At 41.5% G+C, this 17,335-nt stretch overlaps 1 protein-coding gene across 1 annotated transcript; it reads left to right on the top strand.

Annotated features, from left to right (window-relative positions):
* Positions 1-365: 365 nt before the first annotated feature.
* On the top strand, positions 366-9,520 carry RBFA (ribosome binding factor A (putative); the record flags this gene model as incomplete). The annotated part of the gene is made up of 6 exons (XM_009573275.1): positions 366-408; positions 1,067-1,243; positions 3,780-3,892; positions 5,075-5,159; positions 7,362-7,435; positions 9,130-9,520. Coding segments are annotated over 6 exons (883 nt in total), but the record flags the coding sequence as incomplete, so codon positions are not given.
* Positions 9,521-17,335: the final 7,815 nt, after the last annotated feature.

The raw sequence follows: 17,335 nt of genomic DNA, 5'->3' as shown, positions 1-17,335 counted from the left end.
GCTCGGGGCGCTCCCCGCTAGCGTGGGGAGAGCCACCCACCCCGAGTCGCCCTGCGAGCAGCACCTCCGGTGCCCCTGGGGCTCCGACAGCGGTGCTGCAGTGCCAAGCCACACCGGTATCTAAAGAAGCCTTGGGGTTGTTCTTTCCCCAAGCTCCACGTGCAGCCTTGGCCGCGAGTGGGAAGCATTGCTCCCCGCTCCGCCCCCGAGCCTGTAAACGCTGTGGGGAGAACTGCTTGCAGACATGAAAACCTGGGTGTTGTGTCGCGTGCCTTCGGGCAGGTGACGTTTTAATTACACAGGGAACCCGTTGTTTCTCTGAGCTGCTGAAAGATAAAGCTGATTTCCTTTTCTTTTTCCAAAAGAAAGAAGTTTTGGTATGACAGCCCTACCCTGGGATCTAAAATGGTAAGTGCAAGCTTTGAAGGTGCTGTGTTTATCTCTGCCCCGGGGAACAAGCTTGTGCTTCGGCCATTGTGTCTAACTTTGGGAAAGGCATTTCCTGGTGGAGAAATAGCAGAATTTTGTGAATGAACACTAGAGCTCCGGTTTCACTATGACATGCCAGGATTGCTGTCGAGAGAAGCCGTTCGGCTCCCCATGGCCATTTCCTCTTCTGTGCTGATCTTTCATCCGTGCCAGCACCAACACTCTCCTGCACGTTCTTGAGCCCATAGCAGAGAACTGATCCAGATCAAAACTTCTGTATACCAGCTTAGTTTTACTTTTATGGAAAACAAGTTTTCGTGTTTGTTTTTCAAACAAGCAATGCTTTTCAGTTCATACATGCTGTACTTTAGAAAACTGTTTTATTGAGCTGTGTAACTTGCTGCAAAATAATAAAGAAACCAAGAAACCTTGACTGTAATACATGAAGGTCAAAGATTTTGTGAACAGAAATACTCTTTATTGAAAAACCTGAAACAAGACCTACATATAGCCATCACAGCTTCAGTAATGGCATTCTAAGAGCATACTTAGTAGAGTGCATGAAACCGTATATAATTGCCTAATACAAGTTTGTAACTACTGATTAATGTGGTGGTGTTTTTTTTTTTTTTTAAAGATGTATAAACCAACCAAATTGGGCTCTGTAATGAAAGATGACCAGACAAAAACTAGAAAAGAAGATAACATACGCTGCAGAGTCTTGAATAGTCTTATTCATAAAACTGTGGCAGAGATGATGACTACCTGTGAAGTTAGTCAAGAACTTTATGATCTCAAGCTGGAAATCTGCAAGGCAAGTGTCAAAGCTACAGCTTGTGTTGAGCCGCTCTGACTACGCCTTGAGGTCGGCATGGCGCGCCAAAGGAGCTTCCCTGGGTGTTGTGATGTGTGCAGGAGTTTTACTGCATTGCTTCTGATGCGGCACAGCACAGCAGGATGAGGCTCTGGATTCACTTTGCACACTAGGAGAACTTTGCTACTGTTGTACCTGGCTTAATAGACCTTTGCCACTATAATGCAAATGCAACTTAGGCCAACTAAATGGTGATTCTCCTGGTATGGCTTTTTTTTTCTGTTACTTAGACATGTGCTATTTGCCTTGCCCTTTCAGAAGGAGGAGCCTGGTTTTACCAACATTAAGTGTATCTTTCCAAGAGTCTTTTCTTCGTGCAGCTGTGTGAGAGTTGATACCTTCTTGTGTCCCTTGCCAGCATCATTACACAGGCAGAAGACCTAAGTGGGGCATAAGCTTAGTTCAAAAAAAAGGCAAGCCTAAGAAAATGGCATTGGCAAGCAAGGTTCCAGAAAAAATTGGAATTTGTACCTGATTGTAGCTAGTGTTGGCATAATTCATGGGTTTAAAAGGGATGTTAAAGCTCTGATTCAGGAACTAAGTCAGTCTCCACATTCTTGTTTCTTGTCTGTAGTTTTTTCTTCTACATTTGCTGTTTTGTTAAGATTAAATGATACCAATGTTTGGCTTAAAAGCTTGCGGGACTTAGCTTTGTTAGTTAGATGCCTGGAAAAAAAATTGCACCTCATAGCTGCATCTATGACAAGGGGTTTGTCATTTATGATTGAAACATGTTTTTGCCAGCTGAATTCATTCTGTCTGCAGGCAAGTGATTAAAATTACATGGGCAAGATTAATCTTTTGGCTCTATATGTGCAGTATCCTTCATACAGTATTTCTCTCTCTCTAGGGCTTTAAGGATTGCTTGTCATGTCTGCACGTAAAAATACTGGGTGGTGTAGGCAAGCCACAGCACTTTCAGGAGGCATTGCTGTAAATGAAACAACTTATAACACGGGAGAGGGAAAGAAACAGCCTTCTTCCAAATACAGTACAGGTTTTATTATAACTGCGTAGTGCTTAGTGTTCCTGCTGCATTGGGACGTGGCTGAGACTCAGTCCTGATTTACTCTTGAGCTGATTCTGGTCCAATATTGTTACTTCCATTATCAAAAGAAATCTAGTAGGCTTTCTGCAATCCACCAGAATTTGGTTTTTTTTGTATCAAAAGTTAAAATTACATAATACAGATAAGAATTACGCTTCAGGCTTGGTACATCAAACTTTTACCCACTCGATAACATTACTCATGTGATGATGAAGAAATGGCTTGTGTTAGATAGGGTTGTTTATGTGCTTACATTAGACTCAGTGTGGGAGATGGGGAGGGTTGATCCTGCAGTACAAACAGCCAGTTAATGATCACTGTGGGTTTTTTTTTAATGAGCGATGGGTTTCCCGAGGCAGGAGTTATTTGATGGTGGAAAAAATCAGTATCTACTTTTTGGGTTTTGGGGACAGTCCATTCTGCCCTAGGAAAGAGTAGCACTGTCAACAGCAGACTGTGATGCAGTTTTCACTCCTGGGAATACCGTGAAGGAGTTGTCTTTTCCTGCTAATGTCTGTAGACACCGATTTGTTTGAAGAGTTGGTTTCTGGACTAGATGACCTTTGAACTGTGCCTTCTAATCAGTAGCTTATGCCTTCTCTTCCCTCTTCCTCAGCTCCTTCCTTTGGTTGAGCCGGATAGGTTTATTAGAAGTTTGCTGAATGTACTCTCATAGTGAGAGCCTGTTCTGTAAGATGCTGCTAGATGCGAGGAATGACAGTTATAGAAATCTTTCAGAGTCCAATTTGTGTTTCAGAAGTTTATTCTTCAGAAAGACTGTCAGTCTGTCTCATGTGTGCTTGGGCCCCTGCACCCCATGCGTTTCCAATTGCATGCATGACAGCTGTGAATATTCTCTGTTAGTGAGCTAGAACACTGGAGCCTCCCAGCAGGCTTTAGAGCTAGAGAGACTCTTGCATTACAGTGGCATGGAGGGTGTCCTCTTCTCTGTCAATATCAAAACCAAACTCTGGGTGACAGCAAACCAGGCAGTGTCACAGGTCCTTCTTCAGCGGAAACTTACACTTTCAACTGTATTCCAAAACAGCATGCTATAAATTGTCATTCTGGACTATTTGTGGTGGTAGCACCGTCGCATTGACTAAATGTAGCACTGTCAGTAGCATACAGGTGTTGACAGACTTCTCCCCTGTTTAATTTCAGTTGAAGGGGAGGTTAGGCAGTGACTTGCCTAAATAAAAAAGTCCTTTCAAGTACTGAATGTAAATCTTACTTGGTTTTAAACTCTACCTCTATAAAGACACCATGTAATTTTGATGCTTAAGAGCAGAGATGGAAGAAGAGATTCTCCTAAGAATTTACATATCCAGTTTGGGTCACTGTATGCTTATTCATGAATTAGAGACTTAGTTGTATATGAAGTGTGTGTATATATATAATTTTAAAGAAATGTTTGTCTTTTTGCAGGTATCCCTGGCATCAAACTTTTCAGCGTGTCGTGTGTACTGGAATCCTGCTACTACTATGGAGAAAGAAAGTTATGTTGAAAGTGTACTGCGGAAGAGTGCTCCACGTATACGGTACTGCTATGGGATAAATAGTTAGACCACTGCATAAATTCATAGCCATACTAGTACCATTTCTTAAGTATTTCTAACAATTTATGTCTGCCCTGTTAGGTTGCTTTAGGTTTTTAGATATTTGGAGTCAGAGCACCTCCTGCGATGAGCCTAACAGGGAAGGGCGACTGTATCAGACCAGCTGTATTCTCCCGCTGGAGCACAGCTGGCTTATTTGGCTTCTGTGCTTTCCTAGGATTGGACCGGGCTGAGCAGAAAGAAAGAGGAGTTTGGATGAAGTTTCACTTCATTGTACTAGCGATGGTGGGCTGGACATGCTGTGCATGACAGTAGGCCAGAATATGATGCTGCTCGAGAGGGCTGGCAATTACAACAAGCATCTCCTTACAGATTCACTGGGCAATTCTGATCGCTAGAGACAATTTGGACCTCTAGAAGGGATGACTGATATTACAGAAATTCTTCACAATGCTGATACCAAAAAAAAATGTTGGGATGCTTTTGCCCATTTTTGGCAGAGGGTCCAGTGAGTTTTCAGGATGTCGTAGAGATTTTTGTCTCTCCCTCTTTCCTGGGCTTATCCTCTACTATCCAGCCAGTCTGTTGGAGGATCAGGACTTCACCCCATGGGGAAGGTGACGTTGAAGCATACTTGTAGAGCCATTTCCTTTCTCCCTGTTTCCCTAGGCTGTGTAATTCCTGCTCCAGCACAATGCTCTCTTCTACTCCCAACAGCTTCCACTCTTTGAGAAGGAATGTTGCTGGCTGGGAAGAAAACGAGGGGAGCCCTATCAGTCCTTCTTGCAGCTAACGTGTAGGACTAGTTGTCTTGCCCTGCTGTGAGGGCTCTGTCCTCTACTGCTCTCACCCCTACAGTGGGGATAAGGAAGCCAAATGAGAGGGGAAAGACCTGCACCAGCTTATGCATATAGGAGACAAATATCATATCATCAATACTCAGTGGGATCTGGAGCTAGTAGTTTTTGTATGTTACACATTTAGAGTTGGGATTCTGCAGTGATGTATTGCTTAGCAGTAACCTGAATGGATACCAATCAGACTGTAAGTTTTGCAAACCATATCCTTAAATTTGCAGTACTGCTGGAATTAATTTCACATATTTTATCTGTCCTGGAGGTGCTGTACTGTTACTCATACAGGTGAATGCTGTATTTTTGCCAGGTATCTTCTGACGAGTCAGCAGATTATAGGAAATGTACCCCCAATAGTATTTGTAAAAGACAAAGAAGCTGCAGCTGTAAAAGAGGTAATTGTAGTCTTTGACTCAATGTACAAATATAATGATACACAAACATGGTGACTTAGCATACTGTAATGCTTAGGAATATGGAGAGAGCTGATCATTCAGTTGCTCTACCAATCTACATTAAAAATCAGTCTTTGTCTATACCCATTCCTCTTCATGTTCCAAAGCATTTTAGCAAAGAGTCTCAAGTAAGACTGATGCTTATATACAACGTAAAAGAATCCTTGTAGCTATCACCTCATGAACTTTTTTTGATGCTACTATTAAAATTTCTGAAGTGAAGTTTTCAGAGAAGCTTGTAGGCCAGATCATTAGGCCAATAAAGAAATCCTAAAAAATGAAATTACAATTTTAAGGAATAATATAGGGTAGGCAGTTGTCTGTTGCCTGGTATACGTGATTATAGAAATGAGGCCTGAGGACCTGTCTTCCACATTTTAAATGTTATGTGTTTTTAAAATGCCATTGAATCTAATCAGTGATTTTCAATTTTTTTTTTACCCCAACCTTTTTCCATCTGTGAATTGTTAAAATGTTTCTAGGGAAGTGCAGATCTTGGCATAGAGGATGTAAGCTCACTCATACTACTTTTTTTTTCACATTTAAAATTATCTTTACTATTTCACATTTTCTGTCAAGGTGTTGATAGTTTTAACTAGTTGAAATATTGCTACAATAATGATTTCTAGATTTAAAGTTTTCTAGGAATTTGCTTCACAGTCATTGGGACTGTGAAGTGAGATGTCTTAAATAGTGAGATTTCCGGAGGAGAAAGATGACACCAGTGAGTGGAATTTCTTGAAAAATGTCTCCTCAAGCTGTTGATGTGAATGGAAAAACATCAGTTGAAAAGAGCATGTTCACATTTCTGTGCCCTGAGGTGCCTTAGATGTGTTACTATTACAACCAATTACTATTAGTCACTTACGGGCTCATGCGGTGTGTATTAGCAGAGCTGGAAGAGATAACAAGAACTTCAGACTCTCTAGAAACGCAGTGAATTGCTTGAACTTTCTGTGGTCAGAAAATTCTGAGTTTCATGCCAATATACTGATCCACAGTGCAAATGTTTTTCACCTGCGTTAGCATCAACAAAAAGCACAAGAATAGAAATGAACTAAGCACTTAGGAAAGCTGTTCATATTCATTATTATGCTCCCCCTAATCAACACAAGAAATTCTACACAACAAGTAACAAGTGATTATGGAAGCACTTTGTCATTACTATTACTCTGTTATTAACATACCTAGATGGAACTACAAATACCTACTCCTGCAGGTCCTGCCTTTCAGATCTGTTATTGTGGAACCTGTTCCATTAATCACTGTTTCTCAAACTTTGTTAAATGACAACTTACTTTTTTTGAAGAAGAAAACCCCTGGACTACCTTACCTTCAAGTTCAGTGCATAGGCACACAAGACAAGTAAAAACCCTCCTTGTATAGCTTCTGTCAGTGAATGGCACTGGGAAGCACTTAGAGGGATCATCTTTTCACACTTTGCAGATCATGAGATTTATGTAATCCACAAATTTGAGTAACAGGGCGTGAAATAACGTAGCTGAACCTGATTCTTAAGTATTGGAAGACAGGGAAGGACCGTCCAATTCAACTCCTAGAATAATACGACGAATTAGGAGGGAAGTAATGTAAGGAAAAGTAGGAATAAAAATTTCAAATGAGATACGATTTTCACAATTAGGTGCAGTCTATAAGCACTGGATATACTAGATTTGTAGCATTTAGGGTTAGGTGCCATGTTAAAAGGGAGTTGGGAACTCACTATTTACATGCAATAGAAATACAAACTTGCAGAAAGGGGGAAGAGGTGAAAAAAATCCCAGTGTAAGGATGTTATGAAAAAGGATTTGCAAGACTGAAGTAAGACCAAATAAACCAAAAATTATATATGTCACACAATCCCTAGCCAACTGTTCGGAATGTACATAAGGCAAAAAACTTTTGTAGGAATCCCTGGATCAGTTATGCTATTTGACACAAAATTCCCAGGCAAGAAGTATAAGCAGGTCCATGTAAATGGAGGAAACGGCTATTTTGAAATGGTTTTGCCAAATATTCCAAACATGTAGAAAATAAATATTTGCTGTTTGATATTTGTCCATTTCTTGTGTAGGTGTGAACAAAGTAAATTTAATACAAGGCCTTTACAATACAATATGTATTGTCTTCATGTGTTTACAGATTGAGGAATTATTGTCAATTGCTGATTTTGGACCTCCAGAAGAAATAGAAACACTATCTCAAAATGATTCTAGGTGGGTTTTTTGAATCAGGATTGTACAAGTGTCTGTTTTCATCTCTGTTGGTCAACTTAAATTGGGTAGCATTTGACATGACAGAAAGTATATTTTAATTAAATGTGTACATTGTTGTTATCTCAGAGGTCAGCAAATGGTGTTATGAGGAAATAGTAGAGGAGAGACTTTTTGGAAGGCCAAAAAGGCATCTCAGCTTTTAAAGAGATCATTTGGGCCCTTTTATTAACAGAAGAGGCTACAGAATAGCCTAGGACAAAACTAGTATGTAATCATCCCAGAAATTAAATGTAGAGGACTGCATTTTATTTTGTGGCTTAAGGTTTCTTTACCAATGTTACACCCATTTATTAAAATTAAGGGAAAATATTTCTTATTATATATGCTCTGGTTTATTTCCATATTTTAGTGCAGACACATTTTCATAGGCTATTTTGTTGTTGGTTCTTGTGCACAGGTACCTTGCTGCAGACCACAGGTTTGCAAACATGGAAAGGGAAAGTCTATTTTTTATATATAAGTGGACCTCTGTTAAGCTGTGGAGAATGACTGAATTGTCACTTGTAACAAGATAGTGTATATGCTTTCAAAGGCAACTAACCCATAAAGTGATATCAAAACAGAGTCTTTGAAATCAGCTGTGTTTGATGTCCACACTGTGAGTGACATAGTCATCAGACTTGTTACTTGCAGACCCAATAGTTGTTCTGGTATTAGTATCTTTACTTCTATGAGGGAAATATTTTTAGAATTTCTAAGAATCCGAGACTCAATGTGTTTGTGATAATTAAATTTAAAAAAATGCTTTGCAGCAGTAATATTTATTTCTTGCTGGTAATTTTCTCATGAGGATAAAAGCTCTACATTTACCAGTACTCCTCTGCTTGGCCACTTTTTTCTGGTATAAGTTTGGATTGTTATATGTGAGTACAAGTTTACTGATAAATCTCCCTAAGTTAACCAAAAGTAAGTTAATTTAGCATTCTTCTGTGAGGGATTTTTGGCTATTGAGGGATAGGGCTGAACAATCTATTGGAATAATGATTCTGTGGACTGGATGCTCTCAAAGCCAGCCGCCTTGCATTTGTATGCTGCAGCCTGGTGGAAATGCCTTTTGTGCCTTAACAGGACAGTTCATCAGGTGCAAATCAGAAATAGCTTCTTGGGGGAAATCACTGTTGTGACAGGCTGTCCCACAGGGCACCTAACATCGTCCTCTGTTTGTGTCTTGTGGAAATACTTAAGTCCAGATTAAGGTGCCATATGCTATCTTTCATACTCCTGTCTGATGTGTTCTGGGCACAGGCTGCTGCTTCTTACTTCTTGGAAAAGCTGGGAGAGGTGTAACTTCCTTGGGGCTCCCAGGTCCAGTGCTCACTGTTACATATGCACACCTTTTCCCAGAAGCAAGCAGTTTCATCGGGAATGTAGTTGCTTTATTGGCTTCCTCCCATTAAATCTGTTGATACACTGACAGGCTTATAGACAGCCTGTCCTTGAACACACAGTATGGTGAGTATGGTGGTATCTCTTCCTTCTTAACATAGGGAGCACAATGCTGAACACAGTGCATTAATAAACTCAAACTGAAAACTCCAGTTTATTTCTATGTTACTCAAGTTGTCACAATTAGCATTGCCCCTTAAACTATACACAGGGAAAAAAACCCACAACATTTGTTTTCCTTTCCACAGTAAACTGTCCTCTTCAGCAAGTCAATCTTCAGATTTACCCATGCGGTCTAATCTTTTTGGTATTGATCATGAACTGCTGAATAAGCAGATAATGGACTACAAAAGACTGAAAGTGTCAAGAGATATGGAAAACATTGCCTGGACAGAAAAGCAGGAGCAGCAGCTTTCCAAGATTCAAAAGAAAAGGAAAAAGAAAAAACCAAGGAATCTTCCTGATGACGACATTACACCACAGAAATACTTACTGGACAGATACGAAGCTGATTACTGGGATGATAACACCGAATCAGTCTTGGACTATGAGCTGGACGATGAATTACAGGAAGAGGTGAACGAATTGGAGGTGGATGATGGCAAAACTCTAAGTCAGCCTACTGATAAACTGAAATGAAGAAGCCACTCCCTTTAAAATGGAGGCTGCCAATAGCAAAAAAAAGACTGCCATAGATACTGAAAGAGTAGTTTTGTACAGCCTGTTTACCACTTCCTCTTTCAAACTAATAGCTTTGCCACCCATGGGGAGGTTAGCTAGCACAAGGTATGTAAGAAAGACAAAAATGCTATTTGTGACATTCTGTTAAGCAGCTTTCAAGCTGCTGCAGTTGTAGGACTTCCAACCAGAGAGCAGTTTTGTAATAACAAAATATACATAGTGCAGTACTGAGTTAAAGCTTCTTGCAGTTCTGTTATTTCCAATAAAATTGTGGTTTCTGTGTTGAAATAAAATGTCATCTTTTTTTTTTTTTTTTGAGTGATCTGGTTAAAAATAGTCACAAAGTGATGGTGTCTGTTATTCTAAGATCAGGAAAGAAGAGGGAAACAAAATAATTACAGTGGCATTCAAAGAGCTGCCTTCAGCACACAAAGACCAGGACAGGGTATTCTCTAGAGGACCTAGTCTAATGGGGGAACTCTTTCCACAAGAAGGTGAAACTCATTGAAATTATGGCCAATAAAGTTACAACCCTGAAAGAAAATAAATTTATTTATTTTATTATTCAGACATTCACAGTTGTGCAAGGGGAACTGCAACCAGAAAAGAATGGAGAACTGCTCATCTGTTGGGTAAAATTGGGCAAAGCATTGACTGAGACAAAAAATGTATTAAAAACTCAAAGGTGGAGAAAAAGCAGCAGGGAAGAATACCCCAGTAACTGTTTGAGATTTGGAAATGGGTGGGGAATCATACAAAAAGTGAGAATAAAGCTTTCTGGCTCAATGGAAGTAAAAAATAATAGCATGAGTGTATAAAGTCAGAAGGGCTGGAGCTTCAAAATATAACTAACAAGGTAGTAAAAAGGAATTTTACCAGAAATAAGGATCATTTAATTCCCTTAGTTAACGGGGAAGTAAAGAAAGACAATATAGGGGAGGTTGCACTACAGTATGTTGCTCTAGTTTTTAAAAAAGATTTAAAAGACAGGAACTGTAAGCTCCAGAATGTAAAAAATAGTCTAAAGGATTTTTAGGTTGAAGGGAGGAGTTCAGGTCAGCAGAGAACACTGAAATTCACTGTAGGTTATTTAATAATCTCCTTGAAACATATTCTGAAGATTGGTTGCCTGTAAGAATATGGAGAAGATATGGGCTATGAATGTCCATAGGATATTCCTATAAGCTGTTTAGAGCTTGTATTGAATAAGGGTCAGGATCTTATAAATGTATGCATCATTTTTATTAGGATACAGGTTGAAGCTGTAACTCACATTAGTACTTGCCTAGCTTGAAGCAGGTGAATAATTCCACAAATTTCAGCATGCCTTGCTCGGGCTTTCCAGGAGTTCTTCCTAAATCTCACGGGATGGACACGCTTTGAAGTAGATGCTTTAGTTTGTTTTTCAGTGAGTGAATGTATTAATCGTATCAGAAACTGTTCATGTGCAGTATCACTGTCAATCAAAGCTAGCCATGAATTTGTTGCAACTTGGCAACAAAGCTCTTAACTTTTTGAATGAACAACAGGAACCTGTTAATTGGTACTTGCTAAATGAATCCACAGAATGCTAATGTCTCCATCTTTAGTTTCTGCTGTATAAAATGTGGTACTGTCCTGACTTTACCTAAATGTTAAAAAAAAGGAAAAAACCAACAACACCCAAACAACCTAGGCTTTTGAAAGAACAAAGAGATGTTGTGGTTGAACCCAGCAGGGAACTAAAAACGACACAGCCGATGGCTCACTCCCCCCGTAGTGGGATGGGGGAGAGGATAGAAAAAAAAAGGTAAAACTTTTGGGTTGAGATAAAGACAATTTAATAGGACAGAAAAGAAAGGGAAAATAATAATAATGATAAAAGAATATACAAAACAAGTGATGCACAATGCAATTGCTCACCACCCAATGCCCAGCCAGTTCCTGAGCAGCGGACCCCCGAGCAGCGGACCCCCGGCCAGCTTTTCCCCTAGTTTATACACTGAGCATGACGTCATATGGTCTGGACGTTGGTCAGTTGGGGTCAGCTGTCCCAGCTGTGTCCCCTCCCAACTTCTTGTGCACCCCCAGCCTACTCGCTGGTGGGTGGTGTGAGAAGCAGAAAAGGCCTTGACTCTGCCTAAGCACTGCTCAGCAGCAACTAAAACATCCCTGTGTTATCAACATTATTCTCATCCTAAATCCAAAACACAGCACTATACCAGCTACTAGGAAGAAAATTAACTCTATCCCAGCCAAAACCAGGACAGAGAACAAAGTTGATTATCTCTGCTGCTTGTTTATTTTGGACGTCTATAAACTCGGTTTGCAGTTCATAGATTAGATTTCATCTAAAAACAACCGAAACCATTCTCACTGTCAGCCCTAACACCTTTACTCCCTTGTTAAGCAAGTGAGGGCAGTTGACCTCTTCTGCTTGCCACAGCTAACGTCACAGAAACCGGGCTTTGTTCAAGAAGAGAGGTGGCCTAGCATTTACTCAGGGTGTCCAGGGATGGGACAACCATTCTGAACCTGGTGATGAGGAAAATGAAGCAAAAGCAACCAGATTTAGAAGAGATGGAAATCTTAAAAACGACCAGGTGGGATGGACTGGAAGGAGGAAGTGGCCCAAGGGATATCTGGAGAAGGGCACAAGAGCAGGTGGGTGGGAGCAGCCCCGGCGCCGGCTCCCCCCGATTAGTGCTCTGCCCCAGTGTCCGCTGGCGTCCCAGGGAAGCAGGGTGGGAAGTTTTCTCTGCTGTGCTAGCAGTGTAAGAGTCACCTCAAGACTTTTACAGCTGTAAAAGACAATAAATGAATGTTACACTCTATCTGAGCAATATGAACTATAATTACTTGCAGAATCCCTTGATTTAGTTTTTATGTATTATATAACCACAGATGGGGAAGAACTTCTGGGGCTTTCAGACCTGGTCCCCTACCTTTAATGGCAGCCACTTGCTGCTGTCCTGTATTCAGCTGTTAATCCTGGTTAGGAATATGCGGCTGGGAGTAATTGTTATTTAGCATTGGCAGAATCAGACATGCGGCTGAATTTAAGCGATTGGTGCCCCTGTGAGCATGTGCTACACCACCCGTGTTTGAATCAATGTGACTAGTCAATGACAGTTTTAAAAAACACAAGAGCTTTCATTGCTTCCTATGACTGTCAATCCATCCAAACCTTCCCAAACATTCTGGGACCCTACAAGTGTATTGTTCAGATCTAAGTTTCAGACTGAAAGCAAAGAAATACCTCAGTTATCCCTCCAATGTGGTTATTTTCCTGAAGACCTGGTCCCATAAGGTGCTGATTTTGAAGGGGAAATGAGGGCATATAGGTCCTCTGCTTCATTTTAGCCAAATCATCAGTTTGATTTCTCTGACCCCTCTAAGACCTTGCCGTGAAAGTGTTTATGCATTTTGTGTCTTTCCAAAACAGAAGTGTCTCTCCAGCAGAATTGCTAGTAACATTGCTGTGCTGCAGACAGGCTGACAGCGAGAAGTTTACTAACCCTTTCCAAAACATGTAACTCAAGGAGAGTGACAGTCTTCTTACTCATGTGAGTCAGAAAAGCCACTGACAAAAATGGCATCATGCTAGGGAAATTAGAAAACCAAGATGCACATCTCACCAAAATCTTCTGTCCAAGGAATTACTTGTCATGAAAGCCAATGTACCCTTAAGCCTTGCTTGCGTATGTAAAGCCAAGAAATATAGAATAAGAGCTCAGCAAAGAGAAAGAAATCAGTATATTTCCCAATACTTTGCCATTTTGTCCAATATCTAAATCTGCAAGAGGACAGTGAAGACAAAAAAGTTTAGTTTTAAAGATTTCAAAGCTCTATAGAAAGTGCCCTATCAAACCAGAAGAAAATCTTCATTAACTAGGAATAATGAGTTGCATATGTGTTTTCCTTGCATTCAATCACTGCTGATAGCACATTGCTGCGCTACACTCTTACTTTAAAATCTATTATGGTGAAAGACCAGTCATTCTCATAAACACCTAACCAACAAAGCATCACACTTCAAACTGTAAGAATAAAAATGCAGAAGTTTGTCTATGGTGGTAATTATTTTTTACTTCTTTTGGTAGTGTGTTCTTCAGGTAGTCCATCTTATCTGGTGGGCTTTGCTCAAACTTACTGGAAAACAAATTCTAATGGAGAACACTTGTAGTTAATTTCAGTTAATTACTCTCTCTCTGGCTCCAGGAATAGGTAAGGAAAGCAAGAGAGAGAAAACAAAGCCATGGGAATGGGCATAGAAAAATGGCAGTGCTACAGCAGATGTGTTGAGATCTGTGGTGTCTTGTAAAGGAGACAAGTTCTGTGGCTGGGATCCATGCGCTGTCACAGTTTTCAGCAAGTCACCTGGGACAACCTGGCATCGTTTCAAGTGATGATTATATTATTCTGCATGTTCAAGCAATATTTGTAGCCTTTTGTTGAACCATCTGCATTTGCAAGATTTATAAACTTTTTGTTATTGGTGGTGTGTCAGTGGCTTTCCAAATAAAGCAATGCATATATGTCTGTTCCTGGCTCTCACACTAAAGCCAGAAGTCAGTATTTACTCTCTTTGACATGAGGGTTTCAAGGGTGCTAGGTGCTTGCTTTGGTGCTAGACCGAGAAGTCTGTGAATGTCTCCACTGGTGTGCGTCTTGGGAGAAGGAGGCTTCTCTATTTCTACTATTTACTTCTTCAGTGGAAAACTTTTGCAGCAATCCACAGCTGTGGTTCACAAGACCTTATTAACTTTATTGACATTGCTGATTTGTAATTGAAAATCATCACGTGATTCTGAGGAGAGGCTTCAAACAAACAGTGAGAAAAGAGGAGCTGCTACTGCTGGTCTCTTGGCAGCTTAATACATCTTTGGCTGCAATCAGACCAAAAAGAGTCTCCTAGGAACACAGTGTGGCTCCTGACAAAAGAAAACCCAGTACAACGGAGCTTGGGTTCTTCTCCTGTTGGCCTGATGACAAGCCACAATGGCAACCACAAAATCAGAACAGTTCAGGTGGGAAGGGACCTCTGTGGACTGCCTAGTCCAGCCCTCCTGCTCAAAGCAAGGTTGGCTACAGCAGGTTGCCCAGGGCCGTGTCCAGTCGGGCTTCAAGTATCTCCAAAGATGAAGACTCCAAAATCTCTCTCAGCAACTTGCTCCAGTGTTCAACCACCCCACAGTAGAAAAGTGTTTTCTTTTGTTCAGACAAAATTTGCTGTGTATTTCAGTTTCTGCCTGTTGCCTCTTCTGTTACTTGGCAGCACTGAGAAGAGCCAGGCTCTGTCTTCTCTGCACCTCCTATCAGATATTTATAAAGATTGCTAAGGTCCCCCCAAGCCCTCTCTTCTCGAGGCTGAACAATCCCAGCTCTCTCAGTCTCCCCTTGTATGAGAGATGCTCCGTGCCCTATAGTGTTAACAATTAATAACACTGAAATAAATGATCATCTTAATATTGGGCCTATGTTTAAGTACTTGCTAAATGAGGAGCCAAGACTTGCTAAATACATGCAGCTTTTCTAGAGTGCGGCGTTCCTAAAGAGGAAGCAGACAATTCAAAACAAAAAGGCTACAGTGCAGAAGCACCTAACCCAGTCCTTGCGCAACTCCTGAACTCCAGGGAACACCTGGACAGATAACAAAAATCTCCATCCACTACAAACTTATGGCTAGAAAATATCTGGAACTAAAGCAATAAAATACCTATCCAGCACAAATCCCATGGTATGGAAGGAAAATCGTGTCTCTCATTTGACAGGCCAATGGGAAGAAAGGATCAGCTGTGCTAGAGAAATCTTGTACCTTCTTAAATGCTGAACTGAAGGGAGTGCCTGACATTTTTGTCCTAGCCTGAGGTTTTTAAACAGGCAAAAATCAACGAGAAAAGTATGTGAAAGATGAAGCAGCTTCATTCACAGAGTGAGTGCTACTCACACAGTAAATCTGCCTTGCCCAAGTGCTTGGCTAGAGACCATGTCATTTTCCTGATCAAGCCAGACTTTAATGATTACCCCCAAAACACGAAGATGGAGGTTGTCAGTTAATGGACTCCAAATAGCTGCATCAATGGCCAATTTTTCTAGGTTGATATCCTTCTATGATAAGGTCACTCACCTAGTGGATGAAGGGAAGGCGGTGGATGTAGTTTTTCTGGATTTTAGAAGGGGTTTTGATACTGTCCCTCACAGCACCCTTCTGGACAAGTTGTCCAACTGTGGGATGAGGAGGTAGATGGTGCACTGGGTGAAGAACTGGCTGAACATTAGGGCTCAAAGTGTTGCAGTGAATGGGGCTACATCTGACTGGCGACTGGTCACCAGTGGTGTTCCTCAGGGCTCAATCTGAGGGCCAGTTCTGTTCAATATTTTTATCAATGATCTGGATGCAGGAGTGGAATGCACCATTAGCAAGTTTGCTGATGATACTAAATTGGGAGGTGTTGTTGACTCACTCGAGGGACAAATGGCCTTGCAGAGGGATCTAGATAGACTGGAGCTCTGGGCAATCCTCAACGGCATGAAATTTAACAAGAACAAATGACAGATTCTGCAGCTGGGACAGAGTAACGCTGCACACAAGTCTGAATTGGGAGAGGAGTGGCTGGAGAGCAGCCCTGGGGGTGCTGGTCAACAGCAGGCTCAATATCAGTCAGCAGTGTGCCCTGGCAGCCAAGAGGGCAAACCGCACCCTGGGGTGCATCAAACACAGTACAACCAGCTGGCCAAAAAAGGTGATTATCCCGCTGTATTCAGCATTGATGTGGCCTCACCTCGAGTACTGTGTGTGGTTCTGGGCTCCACAATATCAAAAGGATGTTAAGGTACTTGAATGCATCCAGAGGAGGGCAACAAAGCTGATGAAAGGGCTGGAAGGCATGTCCTATGAGGAGCGGCTAAGGGCATTGGGTTTGTCTTGTTTGGAAAGAAGGAGGCTGAGGGGCAACCTCACTGCTCTCTGCAGCTTCCTGAGGAGGGGCAGCAGAGAGGGAGGTGCTGATTTCTTCTCCCTGGGATCCAGTGCCAGGATGCGTGGGAATGGCTGGAAGCTGCTTCCGTCAGGGAAGGTTTGGACTTGACATGAGGAACCCTTGCTTTACTGAGAGGTGGCTCAAACCCTGGAACAGGCTTCCTAGAGAGGTGGTTGATGCCCCATGCCTGCCAGTGTTGAAGAGGCATTGGGACAATGCCCTTAATAACTTGCTTTAACTTTTGGTCAGCCCTGAAGTGGTCAGGCAGTTGGATTCGATTATAGCCGTAGGTCCCTTCCAACTCAAGTCTTCGATTCATTTTGTGATACAATTTGATGATTCTTCCTCCCTCCTTCTTTCCTCACCAGTACATGCCGAGGAAATCTTTGATGATGTTTCTTCCCAGTCCTGCACTAGCAGAAGGTATTGACTGGCTAATCATGTCCCAGCCTAGGCATTGGCTCTGTCACTTTCTGGGAAGGAGGCATGTACCTTCTGACGTGGGTGAGAGCTGTGGATTGTCTTGAGATAATTTGACCACCTGAAAAAATTTGCGAAAAGCACATGGGAACTGTGGTTTTTGAAAGTCTTCTGTGTTCATCCAGTTTAGCTGGGTTTCCAGAGGATGGCAAAAACCCACATCTCTGACACTAGCGAGGCTCAAAGATCCAGCCCTCAGTCTGAAGCAGGAAAGGCTCTGGAACTTCACACAACAAAAAGATTGCAAAGCTTTTTGGTGTGAGCAATACCTGTTCATTTCCCTGTGGATTTTTTTTTCCTTATACTCATTTTTAGAAATGCCTGAGCTGTT

Source organism: Fulmarus glacialis, unplaced genomic scaffold, assembly GCF_000690835.1.
Source record: "Fulmarus glacialis isolate BGI_N327 unplaced genomic scaffold, ASM69083v1 scaffold1462, whole genome shotgun sequence".
NCBI lineage: Eukaryota > Metazoa > Chordata > Aves > Procellariiformes > Procellariidae > Fulmarus > Fulmarus glacialis.
This window is presented reverse-complemented; position numbering and strand designations above follow the sequence as displayed.